We start from the raw sequence: 22,113 nt of genomic DNA, 5'->3' as shown, positions 1-22,113 counted from the left end.
CAAAAGTCAAAAACCTTTGCCTTTTGAAATGCAGAAATGTTCATGGTTTTTTTCTAGAAAATTTCTGAGATTAATCTCAAAACTTCTGAGTTTTTTTTTCCCATCTACAATGGCCCTAATAGATCGTCATAAGCTCTTTGTATAAAGTGCAATAAAGAGTGAAGGTGTAACATGACAAAATGAGAATAAGTTTAAACACTTTGAATGTTTTTGTTTATTTGCAAATGACACCTTTTCCTTTCTTCATACAGATGACCCCATGGTGACCCTGCAGTTTTGTGTTGTGCTGCAGGAGACCAATAGATGGCACTGTGTACTTTACTGCAATTTCACTTAAAGCTACACTAAAGGAATCCCTCCACACTGAAAAAGATATCTATAAAATAAAATGAACAGAAACAGAAATGGTTTTTAATAAACTTCCAAACCTTGTTTTGTCATCCATAAGTCCAGAATATTCCCTTTACTTTGGTTGTATGACTGTGATTAGCCTGGATTAAGTAAATGAAAGGCCAGTGGTCTTCCATTAGTGGTCTTGGATTCCATTTGTTCAGAGTTAATTCAGCAGTCAGAGAAGGCACCTTTTGTCTAAAACAGAACCAGGCAAATTATAGTCACGCGCCGCCTGAGAAGAACTCGAGGATCGCCTCTGCCTCATCTCATAATTCAAGTCAAACCATGATCTAAGCAGCGAGCCATCCAGAGCTATAAGAAGCTCCGTGGTGCGATTATGGAGAGCCAGCAGTGTCTGCTGCTGCTGCTGCTGACTGCAGTTACTTTAAGGCCTTGCCCTGGAGAGCCGAGGGGAAATGATGATGGCGTCGACCCCATCGGCCTTCTGAGAAATATTTATGGCGGGCTGCTGGTGAGGGCTGAGCCGTTCGTCAGGGACTCTGAGCTTAAAGAGCTGAGGCGCCCAGCGGACCCTGCAGTCACACAGCAAACTGAGGGCAGAGCCGGCGCCGACGGGCCAGTGGCGTTTACCAAAAACGGGCAGATCAAGGGCGTTACTGTGGATAAGGCCCACGTATTCTACGGGGTGCGCTATGCAGACCCTCCAGTTGGTGCCTACCGCTGGAAACCCCCGAGACCTGTGAGCCCGTGGCCTGGGGTCTATGATGCGTCGTTCCCTCGGCCAGCGTGCATGCAGGTCTGCAGTGGATCCAACTCCTCGGAGTGTCCTAAGAAGGTGAGAAACGCAAACATTTTTTGTTCACTGCTGGGGAGCTTTTGTGGGGTTTTAGTATCTAAATGCGTTTTTCATATTCTGAATTTTTTGAAATTGTTTTTGCTAATTTACATATTTACATTAATTTTATTGGTGGTATATGCAAGTTAGCAAAAAAAAAAAAAGTAAAAATGTACGGTAAGAAAATTTTTCAAAACTTTTTCCTTATAAAAATCTGCAGTGTGGCACACATTTGTATTCAGATCTCTTTATTTCCCCCAGGTGTGTAAATCTAAGAACCTCCTCAACATGTTTCAATTTGATTCAAAAATACTTTATTGATCCTAAAAGGAAAGTAAATGTTGTTGTATACCATAATTCAAAGTTCTTCAAAAGGTGTGGTAGATTGATGGCTGTGGGCAGGTAGGATGTCCTGTAGCAGTCTGTATTACAGCACATTTGAAGAATCCTCTGACTGAAGCCACATCATTTTTTTAAATGAAGATGATGAAGATGCTCAGTGTTGTCCATCAATATAGTACATAATATAATATAAATTAACAGCATACACAAAGTTTGCTGTAAAATGTAATGTAATATTTACTATGTATTTATAGCAAATATTTTACAAGAGGCATAAGAGCTAGAAAAAAACTACAAGAAGAAAGACGGAAAAAGTAGGAAGAAAGAGTGGACAGAAGGAATACATGTGAATTTGTGTTTATTTTAAAGTGCAGTCATTTGCTAGCACAGCAAGAGCTAAATGACCTGCGTCCCTAACAGGTCAGCGAGGACTGCCTCTACCTCAACATCTTCGTGCCTCTGGATCTCAACTTCACCTCCCCTCTGTGGCGCCCCCTGCCTGTCATGGTGTGGATCCACGGGGGCGACTTCATAGCCGGCTCGGCCTCCAAGCCTGTGTATGACGGACGCTTCATCAGCAACTTCACTCGCACGGTTGTTGTGAACGTGGAGTACCGGCTGGGTGAGAAACACTGGTGGTGTTTTTGCACAAGATGTTTCTCCAGAAATGTGCAACACTGTGTGAGCGACAGAAAGCAGGAGAAATGAGTGTTTAATTGGATTTAATGGCGTTCCAGCAGGCTGGAAATGGGGACATGTGATTGGTGCTTTGGAATTCAGAGGAAGTGAGCGTCTTGCCTAAGTTGATTGTGTTTTTTTTTTTTTTTTGCTGATGATGCGAACTGGTCTCTGGTGGAAGGGGCATTTGGATTCCTGGTGTCGGGTAAAGATCCTCTGTCCTCCGCTACGGGGAATTACGGGATCCTGGACCAGCAGGCGGCGCTCTTCTGGGTGCAGCAGAACATAGCAGCGTTTGGGGGCGACCCCAGCAAGGCAAGCAAAAATGCGCATGAGCACACACCAATGCCTGCGTTGGATAGCCTTCCAACATAAAATATTCGCAACATTTAGTGCACTGGAATGCAGCAAGTGGTTTGTGGGTGGTAAGTCATCAGCAAAACACTTGTCTTTTCCAGCAGCCATTGTACAGCAGTAAGACCAGCTGACCAAACGTGCTGGAGCTCCACTAGGGTTGCTAGGTGACAGTGTGGCTTAAAAGTTGGGAGTTTTCCAACTTGTTTTCCAGACATCATAAAAACATCTAGATTGTTTTTTTTTCCAGCATTTGGGTTGTTTTTTTAGAAGCAGTTGAACAAAGACGTTCAAAACATGAACTTTGCATAATAGGTCCCCCCGTTAAACAAAAAACAAATACCCTCTCAAAATCTGAAATTGGCTGAAAACTAAACACAGCATATACATTTGTTGCGGATTTCCTTATCCCTATAACAGTCTCGCCTCTTTTTGTGGTTAAGGTTACGATATTTGGAGAGAGTGCCGGCGCTCAGTCAGTGAGTCTTCACTTGATGATCCACAGCAGCAAACCTCTGTTTAAACAGTCCGTCCTGCAGAGCCTGCCCTTTTCCATCCCACTCAAGACCAGGTAGAAAACAAACATCTCGAGGTCAGCCGTGCTCTAAAAACAGAATCTGATGCCTTCGCACTCGCTCAAAGGACTCCACGTTGCACCTAGCCCTCTCGGCGTCTTTGGCACGCCTTCGGATAACTTCAAGCTGCGGACTAATTTAGTTTGTTTTTTCCCCCCCCATCTCTTTCCCAGACACGACGCCCTGAGGCTGGGGAAAGACTTCGCTAAAGAGACCAACTGCTCGGCGAGCGACTTTGTCTGCCTGCTGTCTCTCGCTCCGCAGGCCGTCCTGGCTGCACAGATGAAAACAAGTAGGGCGCCACAAACCCCCACCCACCACCCGAATTTAGAGCTGCCCACACACTTACATAAGTCAGACAGCAGGACGCGGCTTGTCTATCTGGGAAGATGATGAAAAGCTTTTATTTATCTTGAGTTAGAGGAAGACAAAATGGGTTAAAGCAAACTTTTAGCCCCTAAAGGAGCTGTTTGATGGGTTTTACTGCCTCACAGCAGAAAATGAATGTCATCTATCTAAGGCTGGCAGGTTTATTGATCAGTATCTTTAAATCCGGGATTCTGCTCTGAGAGTTGGTTTTCACTTTTACTTTATACTAAAAAAATAGAGAGAAAACTCTTTTTATTAGCCACTTTAACTGTTTTTTCCAAAGCAAATTCATAACCACACAGGTGTTGCTGGGGTCTTTGTAAAAACATGTTTCTTGTTATATCAGCTATCTTGTTCTATTTATTTGGAAATGCAGAGAGTTCTAAAATAACTGATGATTAGTTGATTATTTTTGGAGGGTCAAAATGTCAATATTGTGGTAGTTCAATGATAATACGTGGAAGATTTTAGTAGAACGGGAAAATATGCAGCATAAGTCATGAGATTGTTATGAGCAAAGTGGTAAGTTGAACCATTTGTTTTATTGTTGATGTAGCTTAAAAGAGGCTGTAAGAAAACATCTTTAAAACCCAGTTAACTCATACGCAGCCATCTGATTGGTTGGTCAGTCGTCCAATCAGACCAGTAGATTTGCCATTGTTTATTTAATTTGTCAGTAGCGAATAAATATTGGTGAATAGTAATGAACTTGATTGATTTTGGCAATCAGGTTTCTCCAAGAAATATTTTGTCTTTGGTTCAATATGTATTAATTATCACTTCCTGCTAAGATTGGGTGATAAATCAATATTATCAATTAAATTTTTTGTGTGGAAAATCAAGATTTATTTTCTGCCCGTGTACTCGTTGGGCTTCCGTAGGTTCAGAGTGATGAAGGCAGGCATCTTTTTTTCTTTTTTTTTTTTTACAGGCATGTCGTACAGTTTATAATCAATGGGATTTGGTATTATAAAAGCAAGTTTTGGGAGATATTTTCTGTCATTTCTCATTTCAAAATCAAGAAAATAAATCGAATGAAATTGGAAATCAAATTTGGTATGAAAAATAAATCAGATTTTATTTTCGCCCAACTATACCTCCTGCTAATAAAAATAATCTCGTCTTTAATTCAGAACAGTAATGTAATTAGTTAGCTTAATGTGCCTTATCTTTAAGCTCCTTCCTCCGTTTTGAAAAGCTCACTTCCAAATCACTATGGTGTTCTTTCCGTTCGCAGGCTCTAAGGTCGTGAACCCGTTCAGGTTCCTGGAGGTTTTCGAGACGTGGGGCCCGCACATCGACGGAGAGCTGATTACAGAGCAGGCCATCACCGCCTTCCAGAAGGGCGACTGGCAAAAAGAGAAGGCGTTGCTGCTCGGTGAGACAACAACAGCAGCAGCAAATTCTATTGTCTTATTATTTTTCATCCTGCTTCCTACTGGACTCCCACAGGTCCTCATTAAAAATCTGTCGATTGCAAGGCACTCTAAAGTCGGTGATATTCTTTTGGAGCGACAGCGCCACAACGTTTGTTCCTTTGGACTGTTTTCTGCCCCGCAGGAACGACCTCTGAAGAAGGAGTGCTGTTCGTTTACGGCGTCTTCGCCAAGCCGGTGTCTGTTGTGGAGGCCACCGTGTACATCGCAGCCATCTTTAAGCAGCACTCTCTGAAGATCCTCCACAAATACCTGCCACTCTACAAGGAGGCTGACCGCAGAAACATGCTGACACAGGTAGATGAAGCTCAGCTAAATCCTCTCCTTTAGCCGGGTTCAGTAGGAAACTGGCACACTTAGAGAAACCTAACAGATTTAACACTGTCAAATAAACCTAATTATCTGAAAAACCTGTTCACCTCCTTGCCTGTAGTGGCGCTGCACCACTGAAGGAAACAACACAAACACCTTGTTGGATTTCTACCTCTTTTAGAAATCCTATAAGAGGTTGTAGGATTTCTCCATCAGCCATTTCTCTTGCTAATATTTGACTCTCGTTTGTTTTTGCTGTATTTACCCAGAATGCCCTGCGCTGTAGTCTGCTTCCTACTTTTGGTGTGGTCTCTGGTCCACTTGCATCCATATGTACATTCGAACCACACCAAAGTTCACTTCAACCAAACCAAAACCTCGGTAATTAAGCGGACCAGAGTTCAAGTGTTTTGCTCCACATCAGAGTTTGGTTGCGTATTCACACCTCCCCAAATAAACCAAACTTTCTAGGTAAAGAGCCTGGAGTTGGATTAAAGCTGCTTAAACGGGGCTGATGTGAACGCACCCTTAGAAACTCTTGGAACCACAAAGAAACCAGCAGAATGAAAACATAAAAAGATGCTGAACTGTGCCTTGCAAATGTTTAAATGTCTTGAAAATCTTTGCATTTTAATCCCAAACGTCAGTGTATTGGGATTTTATACAACCCAAAGTGATGCAGGCTGATTGTGTCACAGCACATGGTGAACCTCCATCCCCGTCTTCTTCCTGAGAAGAAAAAAACAGTGATCAGTTGTTCTCGCTTGCTGCTAAAGTAAAGTAAAAACTTGCAGCATTCTCCAGCAGTCAGCAGTTCAGACTGTCTGAAAATGGCCTGCAGTGGGCGCTGTAGCTCCAGCTCCGCCACTCCAACATCTCTAACCTTGAGTGACAGGCTGTGCTTTTCCCCCTCTCCATCATTTGCATGGATGAAGCACGCAGACCACCTGAAGCCAGGACGGTTGTCTGCTTAAGATGCAACCCTGACTGCTGCGCTAAACAGAGACTCCATTCTCATGCGGGTCCTTGATGACGGGTGGGATCAGCTGGGGAATCACAGATCAAGACCGAGGCCTCACCAGAAGAGGAAGCACTCACTGTCACTACCAGAGGAGAGTTGGTTAAAGAGACAGCGTTTCAGAAACGTCCAAAGTCTGTGAAATTAGCAGCTTTTATTCAAGTATTTTCAACTCAGATTATTTATGTCATAGATTGCACAGCAAAATATCCAAATTCTTTAGCAATCACCCTTTTTTGATTGGTCAGACGTTTTAAGAACAGATTTTTATTTTTGCTTTCATTAGGCGTACAAATAAATAAAATCAACCAAAAACAAAAGCACTCAATCTGTGTGTAATGTAGCGACTTAATGAGTTTCACTTTTTGAACTGAATTAATGAAACGTGTTGTATCTATTCCAATTTATTGAGATGTACCCGTTATTCTAGATTTACAATCAGAAGTCTAGACTGCGACACAAACATTGAGTTTTGCCATTTCGTCATTTTTAAATAATAGTGCGCTGGAAAAGAATTCAAAATATTTGATCCAAGTCAATTACCTTAACGAAGCAAACCTGTCATTAACAGCAAGCTCTGCTCTGGTGGCAACACAGTATTGTAGCACCCATTTCCACCCATTTATTAAAAAAAGACATTTGTTGATTGAGACATTGGGGAGCCTCAAAATTCACACACAAATGCAGCGCAACTCAAGGCCAGAAGCAGCTTGTAAATCAAGATATATTTGTGTTTGCATCAAAAATACAAGTGTGAATCTCGTTCTGTGGATTTATGAATTATGAGATTTAGTTCCACAGAAGTTAGTCTCAAAACTCCTTGTGCACTCGTAACCGGATCTGTGCGTAAATATAGTTTTATCTGTGTGTATCAGGCGACTGGTACTACTTATTTAAAATTTGTATGTGTAGAAGAAAGTTTGAATTCGTAATTATCAGATTTGTGAGGTCGAAGTTAAAAAATCTGTGTGTAGAAATGTAACATTTGTAGAAATTGTAATTACGTGTGCGCACTTTTGTATTTGTAATTTCTTCATATTTGTAAATGCATTTGATCACATATTTACAAGTACTCGGAGTTGGACACAAATATTCTTTTGACGGTTTACAAAGATGCTTACACGGATTGCAAATCCAGTATTACACACAGGCATTTTGAGACTATTTTCACTCCATAGTGTCTGTCCATCAATCCCACTGGCAGTCGCAGCAGGACATAACTTCAGAAAGTTACTAGTAAGAGCTAATGATTCTCGTCATAAAGGAGTTTAGGCTGTAATCTTGAATTAAATATGGCATTATGTATTTTGTATATATGTTGGGTTGCTTAATTTCTTACAAACCAACATCGCTACCTCTCAGCCTTATGTCTTCTTTAATCACATCTCCTCCCCTATGTGGGTTGGTATTCCATCATTTTCTGTGTAAGAAGCAGTGAGATGGTCATGTCTCATCTGTGCATATAAGCCCAGTCTGTGTGATGGGCCTTGATGTTCTCTAGCTTTAAGGCTCAGACAGAGCCAGTTTTCCACTGGAAGAAGTTTTGTTTCTCAGAAAGACGAGACTTCTATCTCAAAGCAGCATACTTTATGTCTTCAGAGACCCGAGCACATCAATTAAACATGATTTCCGTACCAAAATGATGCCCCAACTTTACACAGCCCGGCAAAATATGCATTTCTATTATTCAGTCACACTTGGCTGGTCAGGCTGCTGGAGCTGCAGCCAGAGCTAGCCCCACTGCATACTCCTCATGTTAATGTGAGTAAAGGACCCTTCTCCACAGGAACTGGGGTCAGCACACGCACTTGCCAGAATATGGATTTGAACGCCATGAACCAAGTGTGATGCACTTTAAAAACTATCTCTACATCATTAGACATATTTTATTCCTGTACATGTGATCTTGCCTAATTTTGACTGCAGCATCTGATTTGAGTAATGGGATGTTCTTTATGTAATACTTCCAAATGATATTTAAAATAAAAGTTGAGAAGGGGAAGGTAATGGAGGTAGCCTGCAAACATTGAATCCAACACAAAAACTAGCAAACATGCCACATAACATTTTGCCTGAAAAAAAGTTTGCACAAGTAAACCTTTGGAGCTCTACCAGTTACAATAGGTCCCTTGGTAAGGTTTTCCTTCCAATTCACAATAAGTCATTGCAATGTTGGTCAATTTCAGAAAATCCAATTAAAATGCTTTGAAATTGTAATTGTAGTACACTGTATGTTGGCATGGATTAGAAGTTTTTTGTGCGAGAGTCACTGCCACTCGAAGGCAGAGGGGGAGTTGTTACATAACGCCGCATACCCACTTGATATCAGCATTCAGGTGCAGAATGTGCCTGTTCTGAGTTATTACATTTCATCTTGAGACAGTTTGGAGGAGACATGAGCCTAATATGAGAAAAGAGAGAGGGTGTATGTTTGTGTGTGTGTAGGTTTGTTTGTTTGGTTTTTTTTTTTACTTTTTATAGGAAGCCTGTTTGTGTTCAGGTGTGAGATGTGCAGCTGTGTGGGCGCAAGTCGCACACTGCCCAAAAAGACACACTGGTTTCCAGGTAACAGGCAGGAGAGAGGAAGTCTGGTTTCCACTTCTGTTGCTTTCCTTTAGGCAAGAGGGAACACCCGATTTTTTATTTTTATTTTTTTATTTCTCATCTCTCTGCCCCAAGCTCGTCTTCCCGTAGAAATCCCACTAATTAGTTCTGCTCACACTGTAGTCTGTGGGACCTTTAAAGAGCAGTGATGCTTAAACTGATGGACTTTTTTTTTTTTTGCCAGATGCTTTAATAATCAATAGATGAATGCGGGGCGTTTTATTCCCCAACTTGAAACTGATCACAATATGCAACAAGCAAAATGAGAAATTAAAACCCTGAAATATGGCCAAGCTATATTTTTAATTATGGATTTGTTACCATTTTAATTACGGCTGTAAAACTGTAAAATGAAGAGCAAATATTTTTGCATATCTTCAAATAAAATGCACAAAGTAAATAAATATTTAGCTGTAACTGGACATTTGCTGCAAAGCTCAAAAGTAGTCGTACCAATGATGGATTGAGACTTAAAGGAATTTTTCAACTTAACATGTTTATTTTGTATAAAATATGACACTGTGCCATAGTTTTTAGCAAAAACAGAACAATTTCTATAGATGACTATAAGTTCCACAGGAGGTTCTGAAACATCCTAATTACCCTGATTAATTGTGAACAACTGTGTTCATCAAGTCACCGGGAGAAACAAGAGAGAGCACAACACAGGGAATTATCAGTATTATGGAGAAAATGAAATAATAGAACATGTTTATTTTAATATGTTGGAGATGCGAGACATAAAGAAGATCCATGTCGGATGAATTTAGGAAAACTGAAGCAACATTTAATTGAATAAATATACTTACAGGGAAACCCAGAAAGTAAAAGTATTCAAATATTAAGTAGGTTTTGGTCAAAGGTCTTAGAGTTTCAGGGGCATCTATAAAAAATACAATGTGATAGGAAGCCAAGTGACATTTGAGATGGCAAGGCTGACAGTGTGAGAGGTGAAAAAGGATCCTAGGGTTACCACCAAGGCAATCCTGAAGAATGGAGACCAACCTTATGAAAAAGCAGATAATCCAGCAGATATTGTATACTGATGGAGTCCATGGATCCTGAGCAAGAAGGAAGCTACCACTTAGCATTTGCAAAATCCCATCTGGACAATCAAGAAGACTTCTGGTCTTGTGTTTTGTGGTCAGACGAATCAAAAATCGAATTGTTTAACTCCACTGGTGGACCCTCTGTTTGGGGTAGAGAAGAAGATGTGTCCTACCCCAAAAACATCATCCCCACAGTCAAGCTTGGTGGTAAATGGCACATGAGGTTTTGGGAAAAAACAAAAAGAAACTAAAGATTCTCAACCCCATCCATTGTTTGACGGCAAAGAACGTCTCAACATGACAACGATCCAAACGTCCAGCTAAAGTGCTGATGAACTGGTTAGTCAACAAAAATATTGTTTTGCAGTGACTTAGCCAGAAAACAAAGAAAAAAAAAATATTTTAAGCGGTAGAGAGAGCACCATGAGCATGAATTCAAAAATATGATCCAGCTGTCCCAGATATAACCAGCATGTAGAAAACCCTGAAGGCATCCAGAACTTAGCAAAACCATATAACAGGCTGAGCTGACAGAGCAGTTTGGATTTTGTCAATTAGATTTGCTCATGCTTTTCATGACATTATGGTGATAAACTAAATTAATCATAATGCAGCCCCTAGTCGTGGTGAAATCACTTATCTGAGACCATTTTATTTCTCGTTTCAGATCGTCACCGATTACGTCTTCCTGTGTCCGTCCAGGAGGTCGGCGCGTGCCGGAACAGTCGCTGGCGGTCATGTATGGATGTACGTGTTTGACCATGTGGCCTCAGACTGCAGCGTCTGGTCAGGTCTCACATTCTGCTACGAGCACGTCTGCCACGGGGCGGAGCTGCCTTTTCTCTTCGACTCTGCCCCGGTGGCCAACTACTCCCTGACCCTGCCTGAAAAGCTCCTGTCTAACCGGATGCTGTGCTACTGGGGGGCTTTCGCCCACACTGGTGACCCATCGTCAAGGGTTGAGCAGACGGTTTTCTGTCGCGAGCAGCGTCTTCCCGTTTGGCCACGCTATTCCGACACCAGCGGCTGGCTCGTCATGAACCTGACGGTGCGGTTGCATGCGCAAGTCGGAACCAGAAACCATATATGTGACTTCTGGGACCAGCTGGGCATCTACTAGCTGGTTCCAGCTGGTAGAGAGATTAGGTTGGGTCTCAATGAACAGCATTGCCAAATTTTATAACTTAGGATAGAAGTCAAGAAACTAAACTTATCCAATGAAGGTGTGCAAACCTATTTTATTGTCTCTTCCGAAGACTTTGACAGTCTTCGGACAGTCTTAGAGCAATACATAGAACTTCTAGAAATCAGTACAAATGTGCAGGGACGGCATTCATGTCTTAATGTGTGGAGTGACCTGCTAACTTGACCGTACCATGCTAATGTCAACATACTGTAGGTTGTAGACTAGACAAGTAATTTTATGCAATGACAATAGTAACAATGCAATGATTCTTTCTATGCAATAAAACAGTCAGAATAAGGCCTGACAAACAAGAAGTTACAGACCTTAAAAAGTTAAATTATTAGACAATAGCTTCTACTTTGTCAATTAAATTTACTAATGCTATTTCCTGTCTAGGTCTTCCATTTCCTGTTTATCAAAGAATCTGTCTGATATGAAAGAAAAATAAACTTTTTTAGGATAATTAATGAAACCCAGTGACAGTATCCTGCACCAATCTGTGGTGTCTGATCCTTGACATTTTCCAGAGGGGGATCCTCCAAAGATCAGACCGGAGGACCCTTTGACTTATGATCATGCATCTTCGACATTTGTGCTTTAAGCTACACCAGTGTTTCCTCTTTTTCACTCAGATAAAACAGACTCCAACACATTTGCCCTGTTCTCACGGAACATCTTTGTTTAATGCCTTCCCCAAGAGGCTGACACCAGCAGATCGGTGGAAAAAAAAAAGACAACATGATTCATTCATGTGGTTCTGTTGGCATCATCGAACCATGACCTTCCATGTGCACGGGAGTGGTTGAGAGTCAGCTGCTCCTAAAATATTCTCTGTATGTCTGGACTGAGAAGTAGGAATGAAGACGGAAATCGTTTCTTCAGAAGAAATCATCCAGGCCTGGCCATTAAAAAAATTTGACTATTGTGCAAAAGTGTAATATTTTTTGCCAGTCATCTCAGGAAGGGCATAGAGCGACATATTCCGAACCCTTGCTTCTTGTCATTTTGATGACTCTCACTCACACTTACAGATAATAAAAGAAAAGCAAAATTCACTGTCACAGAAGACCATGACAGAAGGAGGCAGAGAAAGATGGCTGACCTCTCCTTAACATTATAAACTGACATCGATGTTTCCCTAAACTCCCTTGTGGATGTTCAGGTTTGACGGAAATACAGAAGTGGGGAGTACCATGCATAGATCCGACGGTTTGTCCGTATATTAGCCAAGAGATTATCCTCTCCCCAGACTTTCGGCTGGAAGACTTCTATAAACTCAAGTGTGTCTTTAAAATCCATTTTACTCGTGTTTGTTTTCTGAAGCAACATTTATCTTCTCAAATACTCCAGTGCCTCCAAAAAAAAAAGGACAAACTTTAATCCAAAAGACCTGTTTGTGAGCTAGAAGTGACAGACTTATGGAGAGGGAAAAAAAGAGAGAAAGAAATCAAACAGTATTTTTCTCTATAAAAGGAAAATCTTGTTACCCTCAGAGCAACAGCAGGCTATTCCCTCTTTACCAGCTGACTGTGTTTGGAAATCAAATATTCTCTTTGCATGAAAGAGAAAACTTTAGATGTTTAGACGTTTTGACAGTATTGGGCTACATTACAGCTTCCCAGACTTGGATTTTTCTTTTTTAATCGGGTAATTAATGAAGAAAAAAAAGAAAAAAAATCTTGATCTTTGTATGGCTTTGATTTGAACGCTGTCTTTGGGCATTTTTTTTCCCCCCCCCCTCCGTCTTTCCAATTCCCTTCACACACAGACCAACACGGCAACGTTGCGGTCCGCGCTTATCCAGAATTGTCAGAGCGTGCCCACTACTTGTCAGGAGGTATTGCTGATGTCAAAAAGGCCTTCATTCGCACAGCTTTTTGTTTGCTGCAGAGAAAACACAGCGAGGGGGCCCCTCTGGGGAAATAACACACCATCTACAAATCCCACGTAATGTCAATAGTTCCACACCACTATGTTCATTCATGTGTTGGGCCTTCAGAGTCGGGCAGCGGGGGCACCTGTCAAAACATCTTGACAAGGTAATGGAAACAACCCGCATGTTAACTCGCTCTGAAATAATGCAATCCTAACCTGATGGAGTCAATAAGCACACCGTCAGGAGACGCACCAGGCCCTTAGGCGGCCATGTTGGATGCCCACAGCCAGCCTGGAGACAGGTATTTAATCGGCTACACCGTCGCAGCATGTGTTAACTGCACCCAGCTACATCCTTTATGGAGTCTTCAAACAGATGGGATGACAGATGTTGCTGTCAATCTCAGTTTCTGTCGTTACTTGTTGCAGCGATTTTTTTTTTTTTTATGTTTTCTTCCCCCTCTGGTTAACACTGAATCAGACTAAACATGTTCTTGTTTTAGGTCAGTTAGGATTACCAGATTTATTCCCATTAACTAAATGGCACAATAGTGTTCACATACATTTCTTTAGTAGTTGGAACAATTGCTTTAAAGGGCAATATTGTGTAATTTCTAGCACAATCAAGTAACTATGTTACCTTCAGTTGGTTGTTATAAAAATGCTGTATAGAATATAGTTTGAAAAAAGTTTGACTGTAATTTAACGCCTTGAAATTGAGTTAGGGTTAATTACCTTCATTTTAGGAGCTTACAAAGGCATTTTTGTCCACAAGGGTAAAATCATAGTAATCTCAGATATGTGTATGTTTATTGTATCATTTATCATTTATTGTGATAAATTTCTTGTCTTGATAGAATTTCAATAAGCAATAATCTCCCATTATTCTGGAAACCAACAAATGAGATGGTTTCCATCAAAGGCATCAAACCTCTCCCATGGAGAGCCTCTGGACATACATTGCACCCCACTTCAGTGACGGCCTCAGATATATCAAAGAAGCTTTTGGGCATCCCAGATTATCTTCTAATATTCCATCAAAGGGAATACTAAATCAGTTATCGACGAAAACCGATACACTTTCATGTGAGATACACTGATGCAAATAAAACAGAAGTGCATCACATAATGATAAAAAAAATCTTATTCCTCACTTGTTTTTTTTAATCTTTGGAGATGGAAGCGGCTTGTACAGTGTCTAACTCCACTGCTACAGGTTCGTCTTTGGTCTTTTATAATTATGACTTTGGGCCCCAACTCTGTTCCGACAGGAACTAGAACATTGGTTTTATTGTTTTGTAATGATTAGAGGCAGAATTATTCTCTGCACATAATGCTTTTATGGTAATTAAATGTGTAGCCCTGTGCACCAATCAGACCTTTGTAGAAGTTTGAGTGTAAGGGGAATTGTGTTACCTTTATGGCCTTTCATGTGAGATACACTGATGCAAATAAAACAGAAATACAACACAAAGATAAAAAATTCTTATTCCTCACTTGTTCATTCTGTTCATGTCAAAGCCATTGTAAGGGCTGTAGCACAACTTGCTGTTTCAAGAAGTTAGAAAAGTAGCCAACTGAAATTTTCATGGGTTTTTGCTGGTCTTGGTTGAAAGCTGTTTATAGATTTTCTTCCACATGGTTAACACTTTGGTACGTTATTGTTGCATTGGCTATGTTGAGTCACTTTTAGAGTTGCTAAAGAAATCCGCAGCAGTTCCAGCACAGGTTCTTTAAGCAGCCGTGTGCTGCCTTTGTTTGTGGGGAAGCTACTGACATATCCAGGTTTACAAAGTATTTCATCCTTTGTAAATCAATGCTGCAGTCTCACCTGAAACAGTGTTTTCTTTTGAGCCGATGTGGACAGGAGTCCACATTGATTTTAAGTTTTTTTTGTGCAGAGTTCTCACCCTTCAGTTTAAGAACAGGCGAATGGCATTAATAAATATGTGTAGACTGTTTCTGTACCTCCTAGCGGTTGTTTATTCATTGTTTTATCTGGCGATTTTCACCTTTTCTTCTCTCCGTTCTGATTTAAAAGACAGAACAGTTAATGGATCCTGTTGTAAACATCAGTCGCTGAAGGGTCACTCTTTGTTTTTTGGGGGTTTTTGCATAGATTCTGTTTTGCATCAGCAATCGGAGCCAATCCTGTAACTTCACTTACTGACAGTTAAGTAATCAGTTTAAAGTCCCTGCTGTCTTCCTTTCAGAGGATTTAATGACGTCGCGGAGAAATTTCTATTCTGTTAATATTGATTTGAGCCCATCAATCTGGAACTAAGACTAAAGACACAACCCTACAAATCCATAGTCATTAAAGTAGTTGTGTAAATGTACTGTTTTGATCTGAAACAACTGTTTTGACTTGGAGATAAAATGATGCAATTGGTACATTTGTAGTTATGGGTCCTTTGGTGGAAAAAAAAGTGGATTTTATGTGATGGACCTTGACATGAATTTCAAAATGTTGTGGACGGGATTTGAATTCAGCCCTTTTTTGCCACAGAAAGGTCACGCCAGCAGGTTGGCAGTATCTCAGATATTTAAACAAAAAACATTACATATTAGTCTCAGATCTGTTCTCCTCTGCTCCAACAACACTGAAATCCGATGCGTGACTTGTTCAACCTTTTTTTTTTTTATACACACTTGTAGTGTTCGTTGATGCCTCACTGTGACCCTCCATGAAATACGAGCCGCATCCAGAAATTTGAAGTCCGCCAATACATGTGGTTGCCATGGAAATCACAACACTCAAAGGTTGCAGAGAAGCCTTTGTTTTATCAAATGGCTACAAGGAATAACATAATGCACAAAGGCGTCTAGCTGGAGGGGGCGTTCAGTCGGGTTTTGATTTATCCCTCCTGCGCACTCTTGATTTGTGTTTATTTTTCTTAAATTGCTCCAAAAAAATGTGGTTGTTGTGCATCTTTTTCCCAGGGGAATGTCCTTTTCAAGGACACAGCGGGGGATTTCATTACCTACAAATGTTGCAATATTGGAGAAATACATGAAAAAGACAGCTGCCCTGGGCTCCCTGCATGAATCTGTGCTTAAAAGCTTCAAAACCCTGAAAAAAGAGTGAAAAAAACTGCTTTTTTTTTTCTCTTTTTTTTACTTGCCTGTCAACAAGTCCTTTGTCGTTCTTCGGCGAATAAAAAAAAAGAGCAGTGGCTTTTGTTTGGCAGCAAAGCGTTTGTCTTTTCGTTATCTGTTCTGTGGCAGAGAAAGACCATAAAAGCTTTATTCAAGTGAGAAAATAGCAGCCTGTTATGAAGTCTTTGTTAATTTTCAATGGATTTTTTTAAATGTCTCCTCTTCTTCACCCCCCACCCACCCCCTTCATTAGACTTGCACGTTTTTTGTTGTTTTTTTTCCCACGGCATAATTACTACTACAGTCTGGAGAATGAAAATAAAGCCACGATTTGGAAGTTTGAGGGTGAAAATCGCTGAGATAAGTTTGGAAAATTGTGACCTAAATATTTCCTGAAATGGTGACATTTTAACAGAGTGCACATCTTGCTCAAACCTGATTGAAAGTTGCCCGACAATATTAGTTTCCAACAATGAGATGAGATTAGATTTTAGCAAGATTTTTGGGGAACAGAAAAGGAAACCTGGTTTTAATTTTTTTCTTTTTTTAAAAAAATTTAAACAAATAATTTTTGAAATAATTTGTAGATTTATAAAGAACTTTGTTATGCTAACGACAACCATGCATTAGTCACTTTATTAGCTTCAAGTCCAATGGAAGTTAATTTGACCCGAGCTCCGGTCATTGGTGTGATAGTCCAAGTCACGTCTTTTGTGAGCCGAGTCGAAGGTCAAACAAACTCGTGACTGAAGTCTGACTCGATTCCAAGTCGCATGACTCAAGTTCACGCCTCTGACAAAAACTGTGAATTAGCTGTTAGCTGAGTGCCGATAAAAAGCTTCAGAGGAGGCTGCGACTCTAGCGGCCCCACGTGGGTTTTTTTTTTCTACAAAGTGAAAAAGCAGAAAGTGTTTAAAGATATAAAGTAGTCTTCGCTGAAGCAAAACTAAAGCTTTGACTAACGTGCAGGGACACCAACATAATCCCAATCGGAAGCAGTTTTACATTTCCTGAGGTTCAATAGACATCTGATTGCCCGGGTGGAGAGACAAAACGCTTCATTCAGAAGGCCAGAAGACACGCCTCCTCCGACCTCGAGCTACGGCTGTCTGTCACACTCAGGTGTTCTTAATCAAGTCCCAGAAGTTCCTCATTTTTATGGTTTTTAATCGCTGTAATTTTGTTCCCAACATGGACATGTTCAGCTCCTGGTGAAAACCTTGAGGTAACAAACATCAGTTTGTTTAAATGGCATTTGATGTGATGTATGGCTGTTTTATGGAAGTTTATCGTTTTTGTTTTTAGACTTCTTTAACCAGTGGCGATATGGTCAACATGGGCTGTTGCTCAGAGTAGCTTTACATAAAAAAAGCCTTATTCATTTTTACAGGAAGAGGTGCATTTGCACCAATTAAAAAAGAAAAAACATCTTAATTCAATTCAAAATATCTTTTAAATACTTTTTTGATAAGTAAAAGTTACTTTGAAACTAAATATTTAGTTAGCAAGCTAAATATTTAAATTGCTAACTAAATATTTAGCTTACAGTTAAATACTTTATGTATATAAAATATAACTAAAGCAAACCAGATATATTTAGCTTGGGGCTAATTATTAAGCTTGCTAACTAAATATTTAGCTCCAAACAAAATAAACTAATAACACAGCATTCATGATGAACGGCCATTTTTTCCCTCATACTGCAGGGTAAATAACTCGGACTACTGATGCCAATTTTTGACTGTGTAACTTCACTAGCGGCTCCCCGCATGTTTCTGACGCAGAGCCACATCTAATGTGAGCTCCGTTGATTTCGCACCAAAATAACAACCCAGTTCATTTATGAACAATAAGATATTTAAATTTAGAGTTTTATTCTTTATGAAGACATGTAAACCACCCAATCAGAGACACGATCAGTTACATATTTTTCTTTTTTGTCACGCTAACTCGATTTGTTGCTTGCTTATAGGCTCTGTGCCTTTGTACGCTTAAACTTCTACAAGCTACTTACAAGGCAGGATGGGAGGCTGCATACAAATGCGCCCGTCTCTAATCATCTTTTGTACACCATTTGAACATTGTGTTGGTTTATCTGATGAAAATCCCACTAAAATACACGCATGTTTGTGTTTGTAAAAGAGCGAAATGTGAACAGCCTTTGCCAGACACATCAGGCCCATCAATCTCTGCCGCCTCAACAGCTAAATTGAATCCTTAAATGTGAAGGGAGCTAAATTAGACATAAAAATGCAGAAACTTGATTCCCGTCCCCCCCCCTGAATATGACAGATTTATTTCTGTCGCGATAAATCAAGATGATGCAGACAGAAGTCGGGCCTCTTGCTCCATGGTGTACAACAGAGATCAGCTCAAATTAAACACAAGACATCTGCCTTGGCCGTAGCGCCGCTGAAATGCTAATGTTTGGGCCCCATTCATAAAAATGATTGATATGGATTAAGACAGGGATCAATACCCACTTCCTGGGTTATATGTAGCACTCAGATAGTCACTGGCACATTGGATTTGGGTTATTTAATCAACGAAAAACTGCTCTTTCATTCTGTTGAACACAGTGAGGCGGACAATCCTGAAAATGTGCAGATTTAATAGAATCCTCCTGAAACGGAGGCGAGAATAATCGCAGATAACCGGTGATCCTCACATGCAGTTGACTTTCAGCGACAGCTGCTGCCGACACTTTGAGGCACTGCTACGCGCACGGCGCTTGGGTTTTTAATTAACCGGAGCCACACCGAAACGCACCGGGCATTCTAACCCCGGGTCGAAAACACTCCAACCCCCACATCGGCCAGGCAAGACTGATGCAATTCATGCAATTTTATGATCGGCTGAAGGCAATTACCGGACCTGTCAGTGTTTGGGACGTCCTTTGTCTGTGATGTATGCACTGTGCAGACTCAGCCCTGCTCCGTTTCTCTCTCTGCAACTCACAAGCACACTCACTCGCTAATTTAAGGTAAATATTGGCTGTGTGGAGAAATGCCGTGCGCTCATGCGAGCTATTTCAGTCTGAATCAATACACTCCTAATTTATTTATTCTTTTATGGCTAACAACAAAAGGAACCTGTGTTTTATACTCCAAATCTAGGTAACTGTAAATACCATTTACCATGTTGGCAGAGGGGATACTTTTTTATTCATTAAAAAAAATGCAACTTCAATATTTCTAGCATAGCTATGTTCTATTTGAGCACTGTGCTTCGTGTCGACAGATAACTTCTCATCATAGCAAACAGAAGTAATGCTTGGGGTAGCCCAAGGTTCAGTACTGTTACACCTCCTATTTAATATGTACATGCTCCCATTAGCTCAGATTTTAAAAAGAAATAAGAGTAGTTCCTCACTGGAGTCCTGTAAACATTGCCATGTTCGAGAAACTAACTTACACCACCAGCACCAGCAGCCTGAACAGTTGCAACAATATGGAAAAGATCCGTGTTTTTATGTCGTTTGCACCAAATTCTGACTCCTCCACCTGAATGTCACGGGTGAAATCAAGACTCATCAGACCAAAAAAATATTTATCTTTTTCTAAACTTCCTGGAAACTGCAAAACAGCCGTCAGCGGCAACATCCGGCTGTGTTTCCGTTGCAGTTTTGAACCAATTTCAACAAAGCGAACAAAAACCCACCTCATCATAACACAAAACACTTGTCAGAAAATGTAAGCTTTATCGAAATTGTCGTGTTCCCATTTGGCAAATTTATTTTCAAAATGTCAAATTGCGCAATTTTATGGTCAATGGAAACATATTTACTGACATCACTACTGGTATTTTCTTTCTAGTCCATCACCAGTCCTGCCACATCTGTGTTTCAACGTGGACTGATTAGAACGCGCCCGGCCATTTGTCAGTGTTTAACTTCCACTTTTACAGCAGTCCTTCGTGTCCCCCGCCTATTCCGCGAAGCGATCTGTTCACACACGGCGACAGGCCTCAATCAAACCTCCGGCCGTCAGTCGGAGTCAGACGGTTCACTAAGAGGCCGCCGGGTATCGACTCCTCTGAGCTTCAGCGTCCCCGTACCTGGTAAGCTATCCTTGGATGTTGCTATGGAAACTGCTTTACAGGCCAGGAGCGCTGAAGGCTGACATTTTTTTTCTTCCCTTTTCCACACACATCCAAAAACACACACACGCACACGCACACACACACACACGCATAGGGCACATCACTCAATCCCTGGAGGGGAGTGCCGGGGATCAAATGTGGGAGCAGACCTTCCGAGCTGAATCCAATATTTGCAGGCAGAGAGAGGATGGAAGAGAAGGAGAGGAAGGAGGAGGAGAAAGAGTGGGAGGGCGTGGGTGTGTTTTCTGTTTTTCCTCCGTCTCTTTTTAGCACAATCTGAGGTGTGAAGACGCTGAGAAACAGAGACGGCCGCGGCATCTGCCGTCACCCTCCCTCTTTTTGAAAGCCACACTTCCCACTGCTTCCTTTTCCCCTCGGAGAAAGTGGAAACAAGACGGTGTGACAAGAAGAAAATCAAAAGGAGAGAAGTGAAAATAGCCTGTTACTGTCTATTTGGGAAACTATGAAGAAAAGGCCAGATAGAGGCTTCGTTTCTCCTCACAGCTTACATTGCTCTCAGTGTCTCCTGCTTTGTGTTCTCTTGGTCTCCGCGAGCGACGCCAACGTTCGATCTCTAATATGTTCCTGTTCACTATGCGTATTTGAGCTGAAAAACCAATATGAAACCATTACAAGTACTGGACCATTGTTGTCATGAGGCCCATTCAGAAACACACTAATTTCACCTGTATCAAAATTGGTTTATTTCGCAAAATTGCAATAGAAACACTTTTTTTCATCTCACACAAGTCACGTGATCAACAACCGGATGTTGCTACTGGTGGAAACCACAAAAAAGACATTGACTTTTATTGAGATTTCATGTCACAGACCAATCCAAAAGACAACAGCAGTCTGAAGTGGAAGGAAAATGAGTCGGTATTTTGGTGAACCACCTTCTCTCAGAAGTGTTTTTGAAATGTATCTGTTCACATCTGTACCGTCACACTTTGCAGTATTAGGTAAAGAAGCTCATTTGAATGTTATTTCTGAAACCTAAAGTCATACCTGATTTAATCTCAGCAGTGCTCTTTGTCCTTTTCTGAAGTTTTTGTTTCAGTCGTAGATCGGAGCTGAAACACGAGGCAGGGGAAGTTTTTCCTCTGTTGGCTTGTTGTCTGCAAAGTGGAAGGAGGAAACACAGTTTTTATGCATTTACTACCAAAAGATGTATCGTTCATCTCAATTCCTTATCTGTAGGTAACCAATTAAAAACAATCCACTGGTTGTGGGAATAATCCTGTTTCACTTTGGGTGTTTGGTTAACATGAACCTGCTAAAGTCCCGGGTTAAGCTTTGTCTGATTGAAGGTGCGGAAAGCAGAAAAGTTTTCATCGGGGGTTTAGCGTCCAAACATTTTCTGTTCAAATACAGAGTTATCTAAACCTGAGCAGTAGTGTTGGAGAAAGAATGGTTGACCAAACCAGGGGAAACTAAACAAAATGGACTGGGCTCATCAATAGCAGGGCAGAACTTCTGGGTAAAACACATCTCGATGCCAGCAGTCATTCTAGTCTACATACTTAATGCCAACATTGTACCCTATAATACAATAAACAGCAATACTGATGAAATGCAGTTTGTTAATGTATTGCGCTGAAAATCTGTTTCAGGTAATATATGGAATCAAAATCAGAATTTGATCAGCTAAATATAAATTATATATGGGATCAAGGATTTTCTATTGAGTTGGAGTATGGAGACTAACTAAGCCAATCCTTGGCATGTTTGTTGCCCTGTTTCAGGTCATTGTCATGCTGGAAAGCCAAGCCATGGCTCCTCTTCAATGCTCTTACTGAGGGAAGGACATTGGTGCCCAAAATACTGTAATCCCATCCTGTTGTTCTGTCCCCTTTACAGAAAAACTGCACTTCGGACCACATGACCTCTTCTCATGCCTCCTCTGGATCATCCAGATGGTCATTG

The 22,113-nt window shown here is 40.9% G+C and overlaps 1 protein-coding gene and 1 long non-coding RNA gene across 2 annotated transcripts in view; one reads left to right on the top strand and one right to left on the bottom strand.

Moving 5' to 3' along the window:
• The first annotated feature begins 262 nt into the window (after positions 1–262).
• Positions 263–12,044, top strand: LOC106927785 (cAMP-regulated D2 protein). The gene is made up of 8 exons (XM_015003584.2): positions 263–1,189; positions 1,952–2,153; positions 2,391–2,524; positions 3,007–3,134; positions 3,312–3,430; positions 4,745–4,885; positions 5,068–5,240; positions 10,594–12,044. Exons 1-8 carry the CDS (start codon positions 731–733, stop codon positions 11,044–11,046), a joined length of 1,809 nt encoding a protein of 602 aa, XP_014859070.2. The 5' UTR covers positions 263–730; the 3' UTR covers positions 11,047–12,044.
• The window catches only part of LOC106927788 (uncharacterized), a 67,556-nt gene continuing 50,943 nt past the window's right edge, over positions 5,501–22,113 (bottom strand). The window contains exons 4-6 of the long non-coding RNA XR_015762169.1: positions 21,196–21,305; positions 6,139–6,358; positions 5,501–5,984 (exon numbers count right to left, since the gene is read on the bottom strand). This is a non-coding gene — a long non-coding RNA (uncharacterized LOC106927788). The remainder of the gene's footprint in view (positions 5,985–6,138; positions 6,359–21,195; positions 21,306–22,113) is intronic.

This window comes from Poecilia mexicana, unplaced genomic scaffold, assembly GCF_051168715.1.
Source record: "Poecilia mexicana isolate PSO_F unplaced genomic scaffold, ASM5116871v1 scaffold_23, whole genome shotgun sequence".
NCBI lineage: Eukaryota > Metazoa > Chordata > Actinopteri > Cyprinodontiformes > Poeciliidae > Poecilia > Poecilia mexicana.
The sequence above is the reverse complement of the archived record's forward strand: the minus strand, read 5'-3'. Positions and strand labels throughout refer to the sequence as shown.

Excerpts from the sequence above, each read along its gene's own strand:
- LOC106927785 (XM_015003584.2), top strand. The coding sequence starts at position 731 with ATGGAGAGCCAGCAGTGTCTGCTGCTGCTGCTGCTGACTGCAGTTACT. Across the intron at positions 1,190-1,951 it reads CCTCGGAGTGTCCTAAGAAG|GTCAGCGAGGACTGCCTCTA; the intron begins GTGAGAAACGCA and ends CGTCCCTAACAG. Across the intron at positions 5,241-10,593 it reads GCAGAAACATGCTGACACAG|ATCGTCACCGATTACGTCTT; the intron begins GTAGATGAAGCT and ends TTCTCGTTTCAG.